The sequence below is a fragment of the Sorex fumeus genome, unplaced genomic scaffold (assembly GCF_029834395.1).
Source record: "Sorex fumeus unplaced genomic scaffold, SorFum_2.1 ptg000045l, whole genome shotgun sequence".
Classification (NCBI taxonomy): Eukaryota; Metazoa; Chordata; class Mammalia; order Eulipotyphla; family Soricidae; genus Sorex; species Sorex fumeus.
Window position 1 is genome coordinate 15,635,361 of NW_026606102.1, and position 23,426 is coordinate 15,658,786.

At 37.4% G+C, this 23,426-nt stretch overlaps 1 protein-coding gene across 2 annotated transcripts in view; it reads left to right on the forward strand.

The window, feature by feature from the left end:
- The window catches only part of EPS15 (epidermal growth factor receptor pathway substrate 15), a 156,342-nt gene that overhangs the window by 49,014 nt on the left and 83,902 nt on the right, over positions 1-23,426 (forward strand). For both annotated transcript variants that reach the window (XM_056122411.1, XM_056122410.1), the window contains exons 8-12: positions 2,670-2,729; positions 14,195-14,284; positions 15,583-15,728; positions 17,474-17,630; positions 22,165-22,250. In XM_056122411.1, the coding sequence (XP_055978386.1) occupies positions 2,670-2,729; positions 14,195-14,284; positions 15,583-15,728; positions 17,474-17,630; positions 22,165-22,250 (539 nt within the window). The remainder of the gene's footprint in view (positions 1-2,669; positions 2,730-14,194; positions 14,285-15,582; positions 15,729-17,473; positions 17,631-22,164; positions 22,251-23,426) is intronic.

A 23,426-nucleotide genomic window follows, 5' to 3' on the forward strand; every position in this document is an offset into this window, starting at 1 on the left:
TAATTTTTTGTGTTCTAGTTTTATACAAAATTATTTCCAGTTTATTTCTGTATTTGGTTATTTCCTATAAGATTTATTTGAAATTAGTTTTGTATATATAAACCCTTGAGTAAGACCTGTTTTCTTTGTGCTGAAAGTCCTGGTCTTCTAGTTCCTAGCTTAATTTCTGGAAACCTATTGCTGAGGCCTTGACTTAAGGAAGTTTCATCTCTGAAATATAAATTCTGCTCTCCAAAATCTCCTGTCTCTCTAGATTATTTTTTAGATCCTTATAGTACTTATTTTTATCCCCTTCCCTTCCCTTTGTTGTTGGATGTTGCACACATGCTTACTTCTGTTGCTTGTGTGTGTGTGGGGGGGGGGGGTTTACACTCTTAGTATAAATAACATCATAGTATAATGTTATAGCTATACCTATTATACTTCCTGGAGCTGTACGCTTTGCTTTAGTTGCTGTACTCATACACATATGTTACAGTGTGTTGGTGGGTTTGTGATGCTACTATTGTGGTGCTGGGAATGCTTCCAAATATTTGGAGCTATGGGGGCTACTATCTTTGCATATAGGCAGTACCAACGATTGAACACTGGTCTCATGCTTGCATAGCAGATGTTTCAGTTCAGAGCCTTCTCAACCTGGAACTGGGGCTGAGATTTAGCTATGCAGCACATGCTACATGTGTGAGTTCCTGGGTTCCATCCTTGCATCACTAAAGTGGGTAGGGAGGAGCAACAATACCCCCCCCCCCCCCAATTCTTCTGCTTGATCTTCTGAATTTATTTTCCTCCATATCCAATGTGAAATAATTTTGTTCTACATATTTTTATCCTTTGATTCCTTTGCCCTGTTATTCTAACCTTCCTGATGAAAATTCAGGTTTGCACCAACCTGATTACCTGCCTTGTTTATGGCTGCGTATGTACTACTAAGAACCTTTTAATAAAATTGGTGTCATCATAGTTTCCTGATCACTAACTGCCAACCCTTCTTGTGCTGTTTACATAATGATTTCTCTTTTCCTGTCAGACCTTATCTACTCTCAAACTTCGAGCTCACTCTTGAATCTGTCGGCTTAGTCAGACGTAGAGTCAGATCTTGACTGTACCATTTTTATTTTTTGTGGCCATAGGCTAATCGTTAGAAAGTCTCATCTCAGTTTGCTTGTCTTTAAAATTAGCATTATTCCTAGTTTAAAGGATTGTTAGAATTAAATCTGATCATGTATATGAAGTACTTAACAGTATTTGGTGCAATGTATTGCCAGGATGACTATGATAGTAATGCCCATTCCACATACTAATTGATGAGGATTGATTGTCACATTCTCAATAAATAATGATATAAAACTTCTTTACTAGTATTGTTTCCCACTAATAATTTCTCATGTAGGATTTTTAAACTATAAATATAGTCTTCTTGGTTTTTATTTTGAAACCTAATTATTTCCCAGTGCATTTAGGATAAAGTCTAAATTCTTTTCAAAGTGTCTAACCATGAGGTACCTTCTTAGAATCTCTGGTCCCGACTTTCATCAGTACACTTGTTTTCTGCCCAGTACAATTTTTTGTTGAATGATTTAAGTGATGTCAAATATTTAGCTTAACTTTTTAGCCTTATTAATTATTCTAGATTTATCTATTTATATTTGGCTTGAGGGCTACACCTGCCTGTGCTGGGATTACTCCTGGCTCTGCACTAGGGATTGCTTCTGGCAGTGCTCAGGGAACTTTATAGGGTGCCAAGGATTGAACCTGGGTTGACCATGTGTAAGGCAAGCACCCTTTTGGCTGTACTATCACTCAGTCCCCCCTCCCAAATTATGATTTTTACAAAAACACTGTGTACGTAATTATTTCCCTACTTAACTGGAACAAGATATGTTATTAAAGTTGTAAAATAAAATTGCATAAGGGGGTCAGGGATATGGTTAGCATGTGTGAAGTCCTGAGTTTAATCAGCGGGTCTGATCAAACTGGACCTGACTGCCCTCAGCACTGCCATTTGTCACTTTGATTGCCTGCAAAGCCACTGGGAATGGACTTGATTGTCCCTGGATGCTGCTGGACTGAGCACTGAATTGCATCTGGGCAGAGTGTTGCTGGGAGTAATCCTGAACTGTCCCCTCCCAACCCCATCTTCTAACACTGCTGAGTATGATCCCATAAAAAGTAAGTTAAAAGCTATAAAAGAAATTCTACTTAAAAATACTTAGTATAGTTAGCTGGAATGTTAGTACAGCGTTTTTCTTGCACATGGCTGACCTGGGTTTGATCCCTGGCGTTTTATATGGTCCCCTGGTTCCTGCTTGGAGTGATCCCTGAGCAAAGAGCCAGGAGAAAGTCCTGAGCACCTCTCGGTGTGGCCCCAAAACCAAAACAAAATAATTATTAGGTATTAAAAATTACTTTTTTTTTACAATTCTGCTAATGTAGCTTATTGTAGTTCTACGATAAATTAACTAATCAGTATAATTGAAGGAAACATTTAGTAAAATTAAGAGACCAGGAATATGGCTTAGTGCATGCCTGAACATGTGCTTTACATGCGTGTGTTCAGTCCCAGGAACAAAAGTATTTAGGTGAAATTTTCCAAGCATTTAGGTATTTTTGTATTTATAAGTAACTCATAAATGAAAAAATATTAATCTTTCTCTCTCTTTTTTTTTAAGGTTTGGGAATTGAGTGATATTGACCACGATGGAATGCTTGATAGAGATGAATTTGCAGTTGTAAGTAATTCAGTACTCTTAAAATCTTCAGCATTTTAGAGATTTCTCCTTTCAATTGATTCTTAGAGAAAAGCTTTATTTCCCTGAGATTGTGTGAACATTATATCTTGAATTCACAGGTCATCAATAAATGTTTTTAAATAAGTGGATATTGAAAATGATATATTTTGCCATTCTTTAAAATATATATTAAATTTTGTAATTTTAAATTTTTAAATTAAGCATTCACTGTCACTGTCCTGTCACTGTCCTCCTGTTGTTCATCGATTTTCTCAAGCGGACCCAGTAACATCTCCATTGTGACAATTGTTACTGTGTTTTGCATATCGAATACGTCACGGGGAGCTTGCCAGGCTCTTCCATGTGGGCGAGATCCTCTCGGTAGCTTGCCGGGCTTTCCGAGAGGGGCAGAGGAATCGAACTCGGGTCGGCCATGTTGGCTGCATGCAAGGCAAATGCCCTACCCGCTGTGCTATCGCTCCAGCCCTTACATTTACATTTATTTAAATTTTATAAAATACTATATTTCTGTAAGTAAAAAATTTTGGTTTGGGGCTACATCTAGAGGTGCTCAGGAGCCACTCCCAGCTGTGCTTGGAAAATGTGTGGTGCTGGGAGTGGAGCCCTGTGATTGTGCATGCAAGTCACATACTCCGGTCCCCTGAGCCTTCTTCTTATCCCCTGTACATTCTTTGTATTTGACTTTAAGGTATGCAGGAAATAATTTTGCTACAAATGTGCCCTCCTTCCAAAAATTTCACTTTTATTGTAGGAAAACATGAGTAACACTTTTGTTTCATTTCATTTATCAAGACAGAAAATTTTGATATCTGAAGATCCATTATCCTTAATAATTGGATCTCTCCTTCCAAATAGACTTGTGTTTGTTTCTTCCTTGAGGCTTGGGTAAAACTCTGCTGTGAATTCATGAATTCTGTCCTTTTTCTTTTAATCACTTATTTGGAAAGTAAGTAGGTTGTTGAGATTCTGTTTTTGTTTGGCTTAAGGAATTGTCCATTTCTTTGACTTTTCAACTTGTCTCTCCAAGTTTGCATTATTCTTTTAATCTCTTTGATGTGTACCGTTTTTAAACTAATGACTTTTTAAATTGAATCACTGTGAGATAGAGCATCACAAAGCTATTCATGGTTGGGTTTCAGTCATACAGTGCTTCAACACCCATCCCTCCACCAGTGTACGTTTCCCAGCACCAGTGTTTCCAGTTTCCTTCCTACATCTCCCCTCCCCCAACTCCTCTTCCCCCCACCTGCATCTATGACAGGTACCGTTCTTCTTCCTCTCTCCTTTTGTTTATTATGGCTTGCAGTACAGGCACTAAGAGGTCATCATGTTTGTTCAGGATGTTCAGTATTTTTATCAGAAAGCTGGAGTAGTTTTTTTCACTCAGTAGTAGCTTTGGGATGTGGACGTGACTGTTGGGGCTTCTGAAAGTACAGGGAGGTGGGGGGAGGTAGCCCACCACAACTCTGAGAAATCCCGGAGATTTCAGTCACAAAACCCGCATACCTGAATTTTCAGCAGATTAATATCTTGGTGAGGTCCATCCTGAGATAGTGCAGACTGGATGTGGGCATGGCAGTGATTTTGGATTGTGGAAGCAAGCAACTTCTGGGGGTTCTGTTTGGGTGGACACCAGGATAACCCACCTTCCTCCAACCTACTCCAATCTGTTAAGCTTTGTCCACTAATGAATTTTTTAAAATGTGCATCACTGTATGTATAACATCATACAAGTTTCAGCTGTGCATCATTAAAAATCAATGTGTTTTTTTCTTATTTTATATGTTCTGTACTTTTTCCTATTCTCTCATTTTTTAAAATTAGATTTTACCTAGTTGACCTTTAAAAAGGGCCATCTTTTGGACTATTCATTTGTTATGTTTTGACTTTTTCATTCCTTTTTAAGTTTTAATTTCTTTTCCTAAGTTCTTTTGGTTTACTTAAAACTTTTCTAGGGCTTAAGCGATATTACAATAGCCTGGAGTTCATGTTTTGCCTTCAGGAGGTCTCTTCCGATTATCAGCTCTGCATGATCCTCCAAGCACAGAGTCAGGAATGTGACCAGGTGTGACCCAATAACCAAAGAAAAAAATTTTTGAAGATGATGGGCTGAAAAGATAGTATAGTGGGTAGGGCACTTGCCTTGCATGCAGCAGACTGGAGTTTGATCCCTGGCATCTCATGGTTCCCCAAGCACCTCCAGGAGTGAGAACCAGAAATAGCTTCTAAGCATTATTGAATATGGCCAAAAGATTGCACAAAAAACCAAATAAGTTTATGAAGATGAGTCTGTATTCCTTTATTTTAAAATCATATTTAATATTGAAAGCATTTTTAAAGAAAATATTTTCCCTTGAATCTTATTTTTAGCGGTAGTCAGAGGAAATTGATGTAAAGTATCCTAGTTTCAAAGTATTTAAATATGTTTGAATTTTTTTTATATCTCTGTGCATACTTTTAGCTCAGTTGGATTATAGTGAGAGAGAGAATTTTTTTCTCTGCTTAAAAAAATTGTTAAGGGGCTGAAGCGGTAGCACAGTGGGTAGGGCATTTGCCTTGCATGCGGCCGACCCAGGTCGATTCCCAGCATCCCATATGGTCCCCTGATACTGCCAGAAGTAATTCCTGAGTGCAAAGCCAGGAGGTAACCCCTGTGCATTGACGGGTGTGACCCAAAGACAGCAAAAAATTAAAAGAAAAATTTGTTAAGATTTTCATCATGGCAAGTTTATGATTTGTTTTAATCACTTTTGACTTAAAATACTAGACATCATTAATGAATGTCTAATATTGGTTCTGTTGTTTCAAATTCTCTTTTTGCTTTTATAAATTGTATAAATTTTATAAATTCCCCTAGAGCCAGAGGAAATAGGAAGAATTCATATATTACATTTGGAAAAATCATGCAGTAGAAACAAACAGTGTTTTTGGTTATCAAGTTGTGATTGATTCGTTTCCCTTCTTATAATATGGGAATTTTGTTAAAATGTCTCATTAATGGTTACTATTCCTTTCCTTTTTTTCTCCCCATACCTTACTTTTCTTACTTTTCACTCTTTAATATTTGGAAACAATATTATTTTGTATATATATACATATTTTTAATTGCAGTGCTGGAAATCCAAGAAAAAAAATAGCCCTCAAAAGTGAGGTATTTAAATTATTTTTCTTTCCTTTCTTTCTCTTTTTCTACCCAACCCCAGAAGATTTTGGAACATTTTTGATAAATCATACTGTTAATTTAGTCATTTTGAATCTAGGGTTATTCCTTATAAGTAGATTTTGCCATATATATTTCTTATTTTTATTTGTTGGACAATCTAGTCCATTAATTAGAATTACAACATAGCCAGTGTCATAGTAACTGTAAGTCAGTGGTGTTTAGTTTTAATTATAAGCATCAGTATTTTAAAAAATTGAATTTTTATGAGTTTATCGCACTTATCTTTGAATATTCAAATAAATTCAGTATTTGCTTTGGTTTTATGTATGTGTTTTAAATAGAACAAATAAAAATGTAGTTATTGACAGATTCTCACTTGGATGTTAAATTGCTCTATAGATTTTTAAAAGTGAATAGTTATTTCATCAATGAATAAAAATTTTACTGAACCTGAATATTTATGTGGGAAACTTAACCTTTAAAATTCTTAGCCAGTTTCTTTTTATAGCATAATTGAGATTTTCTTTTAATTGTAATCAATAAAGTTGAAGTTACTGAGAAATTCTAACTTGTACAGCTTCTGTTACCATGTGAACCTTTTATGAATGGTCCTAAAGTTTCCTTTCAAATGTAAATGCTTTCATATTCTCTGAAACCCAGTGATTTAATTAAAAATCCGAAACCTAGAATATCTTTGAGTTTTTTTCTTTTTAACTGAGTTTCTAAAGGTCCAGGCCTTGTCATGACTTTGATGTTCTGACCACAATTAAAATGACTTTTGAAAGTGGTAATATGGATTTTATTTATTCACCTGTTTATTTTTGGTTTGGGGGTTATACCTGGCCTCAACTGTTGGTGCTCAGGACTTACTCTTGACTGTGTTCAGAGACCACTTAAGGCAGGGCTTAGGGGACCCATGTAAGGTGCTAGGGATTGAACCTGGGTCTGCTGCATGTAAGGTAAGCACCCTACCTGCTGTACAATCTCTGTCCCAATAAAATGGATTGTAAAAATTATTTTTACATATTTGAATGTGAGGAATAGCACAGCGGTAGGGCGTTCGCCTTACAAGCGGCCAACATGGCCAACCCGAGTTCGATTCCTCCACCCCTCTCGGAGAGCCTGGCAAGCTACCGAGAGTATTCGATATGCCAAACACAGTAACAACAAAGTCTCCAATGGAGACGTTACTGGGCCCGCTCGAGCAAATTGACGATCAACGGGAGGGCCTTTACCTTACCTTTACCTTTTACCTTGAATGTGAATTTTCAAAACTCCTAGGGAGCGACTAATAATCTCATTTATTCCGTTTTAGTATAAAGTTCCACAAGTATGCTATTCTTTGTTTTATTGAGACTGAAAGTCCTTTCTTTGTTTTGTTGAAGCAGAAATGGTGCTTTTAAAATAAAAGTAATTTAGGAGCTGGAGCAATAGTATAGCATGTACTATAGTAGGGCATTTACCTTGCATGCTAACTGACTCAGGTTCCATCCCTGGCATCCCATATGGTTGACGTGATTCTCGAGCACAGAGCCACGAGTAACATCTAAGCAATGCCAGGTGTGGCCCAATAAACAAACGAACAAACAAACAAAAAGTAGCAGTGATTTTGTTTTTTTGGTAAATGAATTTATGTTCTTGCTTCTTCATGGAGTTTTAGAGCTGGACAAAGCTTTATAAATGTGCTTTTAGTGGAAGAGCCAGGTTCAATCTGAGCCTTGAAGATTTTTTTTTTTCTGTTTTGATTTTTTTGTTTGTTTGTTTTTTGGAGGAGGGTGCCAGATTGGAACCCAGTACTTCATCTACTTGCCAGAGCTGTACCAGTGAGCCACATTCCTTGCCTATATATTTTTATTGGGCTTAAATTTATAGAAAAGTTGCAGTAATAGTTTAATGAATTTCCCAGCATTTTACTCCCAGTTCTCATGTAATATGTATCATCATATTGCATTATCATGGTACTCTTTTTTTTGGGGGGTGGGTCACACCCAACAATGTTGAGGGGTTACTCCTGGCTTTGCACTCAGAAATTACTTCTGGCAGGCTTAGGGAGCATTTGGGATGCCAGGGATTGAACCCAGGTTGGCCATGTGCAAGGCAAATGCCCAACCCACTCTCCCATCACTCTCACCCAATCATGGTACTCTTGTCAAATTGAAAACAAAAGCAGAAACAAAACCACCATTTGGAGCTGGAGAAATAGTACAGCGGATAGAACACTAAATATTTTATTACCATGTTTCCTCAGTGTCCCTAGTCTTTTCATAGTTTCTTGGTCTTGTTTTGTTGTTCTATGGCCTTGACATTATTAAGGAATGCTAAGTAGGTTACGTAGCCTGTGGAATGTTTCCTAATGTGGGTTTGGTGATTTTTCTCATGATTTAACTTGGGTGTGTGTTTTAGAAAGAAATACCTTCCTTGTTACATTTGTTCTGGTGGGTAAGTGATGTCCACAGCCATCTCTGATGTTAACCTTTATTTCTTGGTTAAGGTGGGATTTCTGGGACTGGAGAGATAGTACAGAGGATTGGGTACTTACCTGATTCTTAAAATATGGTCTACTAAAACCAATATCAGCTTTATTAGAAAATTTATTAGAAAAGCAAATCCTCAGGCTTTTCCCTGTGCTAAGTAAATCATAATCTCTGTGGAAAGAGTAAAAGCCCTCTTGTAACTGAACTTTGGGAAATACTTTATAAAGAGAATGAAAACAGTCAAAAAGAGTGACCTTTTCCCAAAAGGAGAGAGAAAACAGAGGGGAATGCCCTGTCACAGAGGCAGGGTGTGATGGGGGGGTGGGGGGGTGGGAGGGATACTGGGATCCGTGGTGGTGGGAAATGGGCTCTGGTGGAGGGATGGGTATTTGATCATTGTATAATTGAAACCCAAGTACAAAATTTGTAAATCTACAACTGTACCTCATGGTGTCTCACTAATAAAAATATATATATAAAAAAAGAGTGACCTGTTACTGGTAATTATCTCCCAACAGCAAAACCAACTCTTCCTTTTCCTTAACATTTTTTTTTTGTGGTCACTGTCACTGTCCTCCTGTTGTTCATTGATTTGCTCGAGCAAGCCCCGTAATATCTCCATTATGACAGTTGTTACTGTGTTTGGCATATCAAATACGTCATGGGTAACTTTTATTGTTAAGTTTTATTTTTATAAAATTGTTCACAATAATTCATGACATTTAATATTCGAACATCAATCCCACCACCATTGCACCTTCTTACCATATTTCAAATCCCAAACTGTGCCCCCAAATGCAGAACCAAAATAATTAATTTTGTATTGCTTGTTACGAGTAATTCTCTAAATATGGTCCAACAAAATTTCTTTAGAGGAAAGTATATGAAGATTGTTGTATTTCATTCCGGAGTCTTTAAGCCCTTGTGTATATTTTCTCCTCTTAATGAGATTGGTTGCCTTCTACTTTAAACCCATCAAATGTGGTTCGCTACTCTTGGTATATCAGTCGTGCAGAGTATGACAGTATGATTCGTTCCAGGAATCACTCAGAGCTGAGGCTTTCCGAGCTTGTGGAGAGCAGCCCTGAGCATGGCGGTGATTGAGTTCTGAAGTTTTTTTGGCTTCTGGGGCTCTATTGGGGCAGAAAGGGGAACTCACCTGCCCCTTCCAAGTTGCCCCTCCTGCACAGGGTCTAGAGGCATCTCTGTAGTGTGACATTCTCTCCTTAAAATTTCTAAATAAGCTTAAGTTTATTCTTGATGCTGTTATATTGAAATCACACAAAAAAATTCTAAATGCATTTGCTAACACACTGAAGTTCAAAACCCAATTACTGGTCAGATTTGTTTATGTGCATGTGATTATGATGCATCCTTTGATTTAGGTGCTGATTTTGTCTCTCTCACTTTGATTAGGATAAAATACCATTTAATGAAACAAACAAAATTACAGCCTGTGTTTTCTGTTCTGTTTGGTAGGAATATTTTGGCTTCAACTTTGTCAAACAAACTATTTTCAGGGCAACATGAAGTTAATATTTTCTTTTAACTTAAAAAAAATGTGTTGTCTGTTGCTAACAGATGGTTAACAGTGTTTTTTTGCTCAGTGTCCACTTTTCCAGGAAATGACTCCCATCTGCAGTGAGAGAATGCTGACCTTTAATGTGCTTGTTAGGCACTTTCCGTAGCTCTGTGGCAATTAGTAATATTGCATATATTTCGAATTTGGACGAATGTATGTGCTACTCAGATTGTTTCCTTTCTATACTTTAAGTCCTTTGGAGTTAGAAAAGTTGTGTGTTTCTAAAACTGAAATTGAATTAAATTCTTATAATTGACTAGTGAATGGGGAGATGAGAATTCTTGGTTTGGGTCAAGTGGTAAATAGGGTCAGAAAGATAACACAGAAAGGAGGGAGGGAGGGAAGGAGGGAGGGAGGAAGGAAAGATGGAAGGAAGGAAGAGAGGGAGGGAGCCTTGCATGTGGCTGACCTCTGTCGAAATCCCCAGCACCACATATCGTGACCTGAACTCCACTACGGGTCACTCCTGAGCACAGAGCTATACTAGCCACCTACCCCCATCCTAATACCACTGGGGCAGCTCATCCCTTCTACCCTGCCCACCACTAACCTCCCCCTAAAAAAAAGTTTCCCCAGGGAACAGGGACCTAGCTGAAAGTGTTAGTGTGCATACCTTGCATGTTGGAGACCGGGATTCCATCCCTGAGCACCATCAGAGAAACTAAACAACCAGAGAAACAAAGGTGTTCCTAGGTCAGACATGGTGAATACCCACTGGGAATTCTTTAAAACACACATTCTTGCATCCAACCATGAACTCAATGATTATAATCTCTGGGAATGGTGTCCAGAAACCTAAACTTTACCAAGCTTCTAGGCAATTATGATGCCTGCTATATCTAATTTGGGTACCACAGGTTAAAAGTTTTATTGCTTATAGAGGGGAGTATCGTATTATAAAATTATCTGTGCACACCTACTGAGGATGATTAAATTCTGGTTAAAAACAGAAAGCAAGAGCTTTGGAACTAGAAGATCTGGTTCTGTCATGTTTTAAATATATATTGGTCAAGTTGATTAACATTTCTGAACCTTAGTGTTTTCTGTAAGATGAATTATTATTTCATTGTTCATGGATCATATTGATAAATATTGATTTGACAAGTACCTTAACCTGTGTGTCATCTTGATAAATATTGATTTGAAAGCCCCATAATATTTAACTTATAAAGGCCGTTGTTCATCGATTTGCTCGAGCGGGCCCAGTAACGTCTCCATTGGAGACTTTGTTGTTACTATGTCTGGCATATCGAATACTCTTGGTAGCTTGCCGGGCTCTCCGAGAGGGGCGGAGGAATCGAACTCGGGTTGGCCATGTTGGCTGCGTGCAAGGCAAACGCCCTACCGCTGTGCTATTAGAAGCAGATTTTTTTTGGGGGGAGAATTGTAACTTTTTTCAATGAAAGAAAAAAAAATAAGAGGAGAAATGGTAATTTACTCCCAATTGCTGTTGGAACCTCTCTGGAAGTTCCAACATGTTTTGTATAATTTTATATGCTTGAAGTAAGTCATGTACATTTCATCTTTTTAAAGTCTCAAAGGTACAGGCTGAGAAATAGGACAGTGGATAAAGAGCTTGCCTTGCACACAACTAAGGTTTGAACCCAGCACCACATATACTCCCTTGAGCTTGAGTGACCCTGAACACTACAGGGTTACACACATGCACAAACCCAAACAAAATGCGATGTGGTTGGAGGGCTCGAAAGATGACACACAGGTTAAGGTACTTGTCTTGCATGCAGCAAGACCCTAACTAAGACCCTAATTTGATTCCTACCAGCACAAGATCCCTGTAGCATGCTCCCCATTCCACCCTGCTGGGGACTAAACTCTAGTGCCAGGGGTTGAACTGCAGTTAGTCACATTCAGGGGGTACTTTATCTCCTGTATTAACTCTGTTCCCAAACTTGATTTCTTTGGGGGAGGGTACTTTCAACCGTACCCAGTTGTGCTCAGGATTTACTCCTGGCTCTGTGTGCATGGGGCCATATGTGCAGTGCGAGGGACCAAGCCAGGGTAAGTGCCATCCAAGGCAAGAGCCGTAACCCCTACATTCTCTTCTGCTGCACCCCCTCCTCGTATTTTTTTAGGTAATGCATATTCATGAATCAGAAATCAGTAGAGTAGTAACCCAAAAAAAGGTAATCAGTAGGGAAAAGTCTTAGTTCTGTCCTCGTCCTCCATTTCTCCACTTATACCTGCACTATACTCATTTTTCTTTCTTGTTTCTTCTAGAATTTTTAATGCAAATACAAACCCGTGTAAACAGTTGCTACCCCTCACCACAAGTGATAATAACACACTTTATACACTTCTAGGCAGTATATAAATTTTTTAATAGTATATCTTGGATAGAGCTGGAGCAATAGCACAGCAGTAGGGCATTTGCCTTGCACGCAGCCAACAGTTCGATTCCTCCGCCCCTCTCGGAGAGCCCGGCAAGCTACCAAGAGTTTCTTGCCCGCGCGGCAAAGCCTGGCAAGCTCCCCGTGATGTATTCGATATGCCAAACACAGTAACAACAAGTCTCACGATGGAGACGTTACTGGCCCCGCTCGAGCAAATAGATGAACAATGGGAGGACCGTGACTCTCTCCCCCAGGAAGTATGCTCTCTCTTGGGGGGCTGTGATGTTAGGGAGTCTCAGTACTCTGACAGCACTTGACTCTCAGCAGATGCTTAATGAGTTTCCATCTGAGGATCTAGGTAAGATTTGTTTTCTTGTGCTAGATTGGCAGGTGACCAATGGAGCAGAGATGTCATATTCCTGTCCCATGTTTACTTTGGGACCTCACTATTTCTATACAGGGACACTGTGTTGGAGTTGGGGAGGTCTCAAATGACCCCTATCCCATAAAACCTCTGTCCTTTGTATCACGTGAATAATCACGACCAAGGAAGATTTTTGTGATCTTAGCCTCACATTTGTTTTTTTCCAACTTGGGTGAAGTATGTTGAGACACATTCCTGGGCCTGCCATCTCTAATGCGTCTCTTGTTTCCTTTCCTTCATTATGACCTGGGGATAGAAGTGGTACTTAAGTTTTTTTTTCTTCTCATATAGGAGATCCCCCTAGTGCCTTTGGGTGTCTCTGCATGTGGCATTTGACTTTGCTCTCCTGACCCAAGTTTGATTCCTCCACTCCTCTCGGAGAGCCCTGCAAGCTACCGAGAGTATCTCGCCCGCACGGCAAAGCCTGGCAAGCTACTCGTGACGTATTCGATATGCCAAAAACAGTAAAGACAAATCTCACAATTTGTTGAGAGACGTTACTGGTGCCCATTTGAGCAAATCGATGAACAATGGGGGGACAGTGCTACAGTGCTACTCTCTCCCCCACTTGTTGATGTTACTAAGGAGTACTTTCCATACAGTGAACTGTATTTATTTTAATTACAAAAGTTAATGGGTTTTAACAGTTATATATTTATCTGTGAAGGTACTACTATAGTTCAGATTCAAAGTGTTTCTCATGTTTTGTTGATTTAATTGCATTACAGTATCTTGTTATGAATGCGCTAGTATCTTTTTAACCAGCTTTTTTTTTATGAGCACTTGGGTGCTGTTAGAAACAATTCCATAATTTAACAACATTTTTCATATAGTGTTCTCTACATAACTAGGTAAGTCTGTGGGTAGATTCCCAGATTTGAGGATGTAAAATCAGTAGGAAATTAATTTGGTAGATGTTGTCAAATTGCTCTTGAAAGGTTCATTATTGGTTTGTAATGTATGAGAGTTCCTGTTTGCCCAATCTAGCTAACATAGTAGATACATAATGGCATTAGTGTAGTTTTAACTAAATTTTAGGGGGTTAAGTGAGTATTTTCTATAGTTTAACTTATAGTATTTACTTTCCAATAAAATATTTGTTCAATTTTGTCTTTTCCTAATCCTTCCCCCACCCTGTTGATTGTTCTTGACATTGCCCGTACTGTAGTTGAAGGATAGTTTAAAAATTGTTTAAACTGTTTAGTTTTGAAATATTTCCTTTTTTCCTTTTCTCCTCTCTTCCTTTCATCTCCCCCTCTTTTCCGCCTTTTCTTCCCAGGTTATGACAAGAGAAGGACAGTCTGCCTTCTTCTTAGGTTTATCTCTTTTTTTTTTTTTTAAAGAAAGGACTTGACAGCTTGAAAATGCTTTGTTGTTGAACAATGATCAGTTCAATGGGTGAATGTTGAGTGATTTTAATATATGTGACTGTGGTTCATCTGTTTTGAAGGCCATGTTTTTGGTATACTGTGCACTGGAGAAGGAGCCCGTGCCAATGTCTTTGCCTCCAGCCTTGGTGCCACCTTCTAAGAGAAAAACGGTCAGTATATCAGGCTCTGTGCGGTTCATCCCCTCTTCGGCATCAGTCAAGGAACCCTGCCACTCCTTACCACCTGTAGGCATTTTACCTACCAAAGCATCATTAAGACAGGTATAGATTCATCAGTGCTAAAGGACTTTTAAAAATAAACACAAAATGCATGACATTTAACAGCTGGTAGCTTGATAGAAGGAACAAACAAAGGGATCAAAAATTTTGCATTCCCTCTGGTTGAACTCTCCTAAGCTAAGTCCCAGAGAAGGCAGACTGCCCTTCTCTTGTCATTGGCCCAATTTAGGTCAGAGGGCTGTTTCATTGGCTTTGCCTGGAACTCCCTGGAATAAAAGGTGGAGAGAGATGTGATGTGCTATTCTTGCCCTTGTATAGTTATTCGTAGTTTTTTATTTGTTTAATCTCCAGTTAACTCTTGATTCTTCATTACTAGATTATACAAGTTTGGGTTTTCCAGGATCTTTCCCCCACCTGCTACCCTCTATCCTGCTTCTACTCATGTTGAGTTTAAAAAAAAAAAACAAAAAAAGAAACTGACAAGATACAAAATCAGCCTGTCTGGCTACATTTAAGAATGTTTAATCAAGCTGTAAAAAAAAAAATCAGAAATTGGGGGTCTGTTGAGATGACTCAACAGACTGTAGCACATTTTGCATGCTGGAGGCCCAAATTTGATCCCTGGGACTGTGTGGTCCTCTTGAGTTCCTGAGCACTTCTGGGTGTGGCACCCAAACAAATAAAAATAACAGATATTGATAATTATCTGAATATTTATACAGACTGTTAGTTATCCATATAAGTTGTATTTGTTCATAAATCAAGAGTTAAGTGTGCTTGAATTTATTCATTACTAACAAGGTAAAAATGTAAAATGGGCATCTATAAATTCAGTCTCAACTGACCTGTATTTATCTTTTATAATTTGTTTTTTTATCTCAATATTTGCATTGCCGTGATGCAAGTGAAACACTGTTGATTTAGTTAATGGTAGAGTTGCTCAGAATTTTTTATGTTGATTGATAATTGAAAAAGTGACTCTGGAGCTGGAGAGATAGTAGAGCCGGTAGGGCACGTCGTGACCGATCCGGGTTCACTCACTGGTATCTCATATGGACCCTTAGCCTGCCAGGAATGATTCTTGAGTGCAGAGCCTGGAATAACCCATGAGCACTGCTGGTGTGGCCCCAAAGCGGAAAAACAACAGCAAACAAAGCAAACAAAAAGTGGTACTAGAGTTTACTTTGCTTTGACAGAAATACTATATAAGTATCTATTTTTTCCTATAGTGGGTTGTGTCCCCTGCAGAAAAAGCTAAATATGATGAAATCTTCCTGAAAACTGATAAAGATATGGATGGCTTTGTGTCTGGATTGGAAGTTCGTGAAATTTTTCTGAAGACAGGTTTGCCTTCAAGCTTACTAGCCCATATTTGGTAAGAGTTTAATTAAATTTATTTACAAAGACAAGTATGGCCTGTATCACTCTAGTTTTGTGCGTTTTTTGTTTTTAGGTATTTATACTTAGAATCATTTTAGAAATCTTTATATATAATGTTTAAATCTGAAAATTTCTTTTGGATAATAGAACTTGAGATTGCTAAAGTTTTGTGAGATTGACCGCTGGTTAATTAATACCAGAATGTTAAAATGAGGCATCTTTTGATGTCACTGTAACTTAAATTATGAAGGGCAAATCCATAAACCTGAAATTTAAGCAGTATAAATTTTTTAATGAGTATTCCTTAAAGAATTTTTTAGAACATACATAAGCTTTTGTACCTTTACATAGGAATTACATACTGGGTCCTGAAGAAATACATACTTTGTTCTTAGTGACTTTCATGTGCTATGTTATCACATATGAGTAATGTAAATAATTTTTGAAGTGATAAATAAAGTGATGTGAGTAATGAGGTAATATAAACATCTTTTGTAGTGTATCTGCTACTGACCCAATCCCTATAAATAGTTTATGTTGAATTTTCAACTAACAGCAAACATTAAAAATGGAACCACATAGTTGCAAAGAGAAAATTCAGAAAAAAGCATGAATCCAAAACTAGGAAAGATTAAATTAAATATGTATAGAGCTACAGAGATAGTACAGGGATTCAGACACTTACTTGCTTTGGCCAACCTTGGTTTGATCTCCAGCATCACATATGATTCCTCAGGCAACGCAGTGAGTGACTCCTGAGCACTACTAGGTGTGGGCCAACAATCAGTATAAGATTAAATATGGGTAAACAATTATATTTTCCACTTTCGAGTGTGTAGGCCAGACACTATGCTCAATAAATGGCAGTTCTTATGGATTTGGCTTTTTGCCCAGAGTTTGAGTGCAATTTATCTTTAATTTTCATAGTAACCTTGCAAGGTGGGTGTTACCTTTGTTTTATTTTGGTTTGCACATCCTGTGACTCTCAAGGTTCACATTTGGCTCTGTGCTCAGGGATGTGGTGCTGGCAGGGATGAATCCGAGGTTGATTCTATGCAGGTACATTGCCCACTGGGCTATCACTTTGGCATATCTGTCCTTTATAGGCTGGGGAGGGTGAGGGGGAGAGAGAAAAACATTTGCTGTTTTTCTTGAAGTGATGCGGTAAAGCTTTCCAGATTGCAGCCTTCTCGTCACATGTGATCTCCGTTTGCAGCTGTTCCTGCTTTAACTCCGTGAGCCTTCTATCCTCCTACTCTGAGTTGCAAGAAACAAACTGACATGGAAATTTTTGCTTGTTTTAGTGTTGTTTGAATGCCGGTTAATGAGCCAAAATTTGTTAAGACTTTGGTTTCATCTTTTAATGCCTTTTAATGTGGGAAATTCTTGGGATCAGAGAATGTTGGAGTATTTTGGCCCACCAAAGCTCTGATTTCTCTACACTGCTGATGGAAATCAGCAAGAAAACACAAAAGTGAACCTAGATTAGAGACCCCTGATCAGCACTAGGGCGGATGTTCTCTCTCTCCACTCACTTGTTCACCATTTAGCTGGTTTGTCTCCTAGCATTTGAATGAATTTTGGGCAAGACACCTGTTGGGTTCTCTTTTTCGTTTTTTTTTCGTTCTTCCATTAGAAAGCACCCGAGCAGTTTAAAACAATTGCGCAGGAATATTACTTTTCCTCTGGGTTTTCAGAATCGTAGTTGTATCATTTATTTACTTGTTTTTCTTTGTGCAGGGCATTATGCGACACAAAGAACTGTGGGAAACTTTCAAAGGATCAGTTTGCCTTGGCTTTTCATTTAATCAATCAAAAGTTAATAAAGGGCATTGATCCTCCTCACGTTCTTACACCTGAAATGATTCCACCGTCAGACAGGGCCAGTTTACAAAAGGTAAGAAACTTACCCAAGAAATCTTGACTGCATTAACAAAATAGAGATATCAGATGACAGGTTCACTTTAGATTGAAGAGTGAGGAAAAGGTATCTGACTGTGTAGGAGCAGGACAGAATACTGTTTGTGGTTTGGTTTATGCCTATCAAATGTTTGAATGTCTTGTATGATATCTCTGACCTGTTAATCAGTTATGTTTATATAAATACATATAAAAATATATAAATAATAAGACAGACCAGTTGTTATTTCTTCTTTATTTTCCTCTTAAAATTGTAAAATAAATCTGGCATTATTTTCCCCTTCCTGGTTTTTAATTTTTATGAAATGGTTATACAGTTTAAATGAAAGTTATCAGAATTACTGTTTCATTTGATGATTTGTCATAGAAAATGATACAGATTTAAAAATAAAATCTTGGCGATTGTGATTGCTTGGTCCAGTTTTACATAAAACATAAGAGAATCATTCTGTTGAAAATAGTTTTGTGTGGTTTTTGCCACATACATGATCTTTTGTGAGCATATGGACTGATTTCACATCTTAGGAGCTAGAAGCAAGTTTTAGCTACTTTTGGTTTCTGGCCAGCAGTGCTAATTTTCAGAACCATATTGTTTTAACCATATTGTGCTTTGGGTTTTTTTCTCCTCTTCTAGAAATCCTTCCTAGTATAGCGCATTTGCAGTATCTTGGCTTTAATGCAGCTTTGAAAGGGTTTGCATACACTAATGGTTCTTTGCTTTTAAAAGTACAAACTTGATTTCTTGAAATCTCCTGTGACCTGTGATATAACCGTTGCTGTGGTGATTCTTTGGGGTTATATGTAACAGGGATTGTGAAATATCAGCTATGACATTTACTCTATCAGTAGAATATTTTGGTTTTGCATTAATTTTGTGACATACATTTTAAAAATCCCACTTTAGCAAACCTAATAAAAGTAAATTTTTTGCCTTTTTCGTAAGTTAGCTAAATGAAACTTTGTAGCCACCAGATATAGAAGTTGTAAGTTAATTTTAAAATAAGACCTGATGATCTGCTTTGTAATCTTGTGAATTTGAGGGGATTTCTTGTGGTGTAGAACAGGGTTCCCAAAGTTATGCAGAAGGCAAAATGATGCCATCCAGAAACATAAAGGTTCCAAATGGGTATTAATGCCTTCTTCTGTCTACTTTATTTTAAATCTATTGAGTTTCCCACTGACACAAATTACAGGTATGTTGGAAATATCTGAAGCATATTGTTCATTCATTAAAGTCTCTATAGCATTAGCCATTTTAAGTTGCATCAGCTATATAGTTTTTAATATAATAGTTTTGTCTGAAGTCCATTCTCCAGAGCACAAAGAGCATTGTCTATTTATACCAGATATACATACTATTCATTAAAATGAGAAGTTATTGCTGTTACCTGTCTAGCAACCAAAAATTCAACCTTAAAATAAAAAATTTGCATTTGCTTTGTCTTTCAAATAATCTCTTTTGATAATATTTTTTTAAGTATTGCATTTTTTGCAGCTTTGACTAATCCTTTTTTGAATGTTGCTTTCCTTTCTGTGTTTTCTCTAATTTGGACTATTTTTTCCATTCTGCAGCACTCTGCTTTTCGCCTTTCTTGTACTGTCAGTTTCTTAACTACTCTCTCAAGGTTAGAGCTTTACTTTATGCCTTTGTAGCGTTACAGTTTTTGGTTGACACTTTACATTTTAAACTTACAGATCTTGTTTGAAGCAAAGTGGATCTAAATAGCATGCTTCTGTCTGGTCACTTGGTCCTTGCTGTAAATCACCCTCCCTGGAATCTATTAAAGTCACTGAAGTCAAATTTTTGAGTGACTCACTAAATAGAGTGAGAAAATATTTTGAAAGAAGGGAGCATGCTACATTTTCTTCATGTACTGTTAGCTGAACTTTTTTTTTTCATGTTTCTTTGGTTGCATGCCATTTTACTGCGTTAGAGTGGAATTTATTTTCGTGTCGGTAATTGAGTAGTGACACAAATATTATTGACTACAGTACTTTCCCCTGTTCTAAAGTAATTTGTGGTGTTGTTACCTTATAACTTGCTTGAGGTTAAACTTTTAGTATCATTTTGCTCATTTGATGATATTTTTAAGAGTGAAATAATATCAAATATGAGTCACATCTTTGGGATTAGAATGACAGAAGAGGTGTGAAAGTCATGAGTTTCTTGGGTTGCTTGCACCTCTGATAGCAAATTTCTCAGTAGCATTGGGGTGATGTAACTTACTCTTGGTGATAGAAATGAGGTCAAGTGCTAATTTTTCACTTTGTTTACCTTTCCAACTGCCTAGGCAAGTGTAGCTCATAGATCAAAGTTTAAATAGTTAAAAATTCTAGAGATTACCAGTCACATTCAAAATTCACTTTTAGTTTTGTAATTTAATTTAGGATAAATATTGTTCTCTGTATCAGTAAAGCACAGTAAAAACTGTAAGAGAAATAATTGATACACATCTACTATAAAATTGAGAGTAATATTAGTTGAATTCTTAAGATGAGTTTTTAGTGTTGATAGACAAAATAAAATATAGAATAAATTCTTTATCACATTATTAGTTTATCTATTAACAAAGTTGCCTTTTAAAGCAATGGTTTTATTTACCAGTTAATATTGATTTGCAGCTGCCAAGTGGCATAGAGTCAGATATCACTTGGATTTAATCTGAAAATTTCTGATTAAACTATCTACTAGCTAGGGTCAACAATAGATGATATATTTTGCTTTTTTTACTTTAAAATGGGGTTAATAATATCTGTCCTACCTACCACCCACTTTTCAGGTAGTTATGAGAATTGGCTAATAGATGTAAAAGTATTTAGTAGGCTGAAGTATAGGGGTATAGGCATCAACCCAGGTTTGATCCTAAATACTACATATGTCCCCTGAGCACCAACAGTAGTGATCCATGAGCACAGAATCTAGAGGAGGCCCTAAGCATCTCTGAGTATGATACCAAAACAAAAAAAGCAAAAAAACAAAACAAAGAAAGCATAAAATATTTTGTATATTTTGATTTCTTGAGTGAATTGGTAAACATAATAAGTTCACAGCAACATTAATATTAAGATTTATGTTTACTAATCAATACTCAGTATATCCAAATTTGCATATTCAGGCCCCATCTTAATATTCCTGAGTGGTTATTATTCTGTTATCAATTTTGTTGTAGTGTTGCTAAACTATTTGAAGGTACAGATATATATCCTTTTGCCTTGACTTTAGTCAGTTATTTTAGGCATCAACAATAGTTGATAATGTAGATTTGGCTAGCAGAGCGGGTAGGGCGTTTGCCTTGGACGCGGCTGACATGGCCAACCCGAGTTCGATTCCTCCGCCCCTCTCGGAGAGCCCGGCAAGCGACCGAGAGTATCTCGCCCGCACGGCAACGCCTGGCAAGCTACTTGTGACGTATTCCATATGCCAAACACAGTAACAAGTCTCACAGTGGAAACATTACTGGGCCTGCTCGAGCAAATTGATGAACAATGGGAAGACAGTGGCAGTGGCAGATTATCACATACTTTTTTACAATATCATTTCTCTTTTTTTTCCCTGTACTGCTCATACACAGGCTATATTCCTACTCAGTGCTGGGGATGAAACCTGGGCCTCCTGTATGCAAAGCATGTGCTCAGCCTCTCAAACCTTTTTCCAGCCCTATTCCATTTCGGTTTTTGATATTTTGTTTTTGTTTTTGTTTGGGAACATAACCAGTGGTGCTCAGGGACTGCTCCCAGCTCAGTGCTCAGATATCGCTTCTCGCAATGCTTGGGGGACCATCAGGTGCCAGTTGAATCCAGACCTCCTGCATGCGAAGCTGCTTTGAACTCTTGAGTTATTTCTCTAGCTCAGTTTAATTAAATTTTCAGAGTGAGAAGGAAAGATTATGTACCTATTTCAGTGCAGTTCATGCAGTCTAGTAAAATAGCAGAGACCAGAATAAACTCAACTAGATTTCTAACTGCAGTCGTCATTCATGAAAGAGTATAAATTATAAGGACAACTTCATGTATGGTTTACAAATATTTGCTATGAATAGTTTGTTTTCCTTCACATAGTGTAGACACTAAGAATATTTAACAAAAGTAAATTTTTGTTGAATAAAATTATTTATTCACCAAAATTAGCCATTATAGTTCTGAGATTCAACAAAAAATTATATACTTGTACTCTGTACCAGTGATATAAATGTAAATAAATCACATACCCCCCAATTTATACTTCAATGGAGTAATTTGTTTATGAATCTTGTATCTATCTACTTTGATGCAGTGTTCTGACTTAGCTAGGATCAAGTGACAAGACATTGAGATCTGAAGTGGTATCTATTATAGAACAATTTTCTCTAAATTTTTACCTGTGTATTTACAAATGTACTAGTTACAGTTTTTTTAATGAATTGCTAGTAATACAATAAAATATATATAAAGTTTTTAACATTTTAATGATGATTTTCAGTATTAAATAATTGTATGGTAATAATATGTAATTGTCAACTTTTTGTTTTTAGAGCGTCATAGGATCAAGCCCTGTTGCAGACTTCTCTGCTATTAAGGAGCTAGATACCCTTAACAATGAAATAGTTGATCTGCAGAGGTATGTCAAGTAAAATTACAACTCTTCTAATGTGCGTGTGTGTGCCTGTGCACGCACACATATACACACACACACACACACACACAGAGGCACACACCCCACCCTTCTCTGTTTCAAATGTCTATCTTGCTACATGATCAGATATCATGGCTATTGAATTGGGAGTCAGTGTGCTTTATTTCATCAAATCCAAGAAAACTTGGAATAGTAGGATTTATTATTATGTGTCACTAAAAGAAGAAAAACCACTTTGAAATAAAGGGATACTATGAATTATGAGTCTGTTTAATTTCAGAGAATAGGAAGTGTTAATCTTACAAATAGTTTTTCTCTAGCTCTATGTAGTTGAATAATTTATTAGGAATGCATTATAATTTAATGAATTTTTCCTTATATTTCCTTATTTATGTACCTTAATTTCTTCATTGAAATGTTCCTGCTAGCAGACATATTCATCCTGAGTTTTCTTTCTAAGCTTCAACTTTCTACTTTAACATTTCTTAAATAAATAAAACACTGTCCTCCCGTTGTTCATTGATTTGCTTGAGCGGGCACCAGTAATGTCTCCATTTTGAGACTTGTTACTGTGTTTGGCATATCGAATACGTCATGGGTAGCTTGCCAGGCTTTGCCATGCGGGTGAGATACTCTCGGTAGCTTGCCGGGCTCTCCGAGAGGGGCGGAGGAATCGAACCCGGCTTGGCCGGGCTGGCTGCGTGCAAGGCAAACGCCCTACTGCTGTGCTATAAGTTTGCCTTGCAATATTTCTTAAAATAAAAAATATTTTTTTCTTTATTTCAGAATAAAGAAGCTCATTTTATTTATTTATTGCTTTGGTTTTTGTTTGGGGGCTGCATCCAGCAGTGTTCATGGTTTACTCTGACTGTTCAGGGAGCACTCCTATATGCTCAGGGGACCATTTGACAGTACTGGGGTTCCAACTGAGATAGGCTGGGTATAAGGCAAGAACTTTACCCACTATACTGTATCTCTGGCCTGTACAGCTCATTCTAAGGAAGATATTTATTTAAACAAGAAGATATTTGACTTAAAAAGAAAACTATGTAGGATTAATTTCTTCTACAGTAATTTCCAGTTAAAGACAGACTGATCTATGTGTAACAACCACATACCAAAAAAGTTATAAAAATGAGTGAGAGAGGGGGCTGGAGCGAT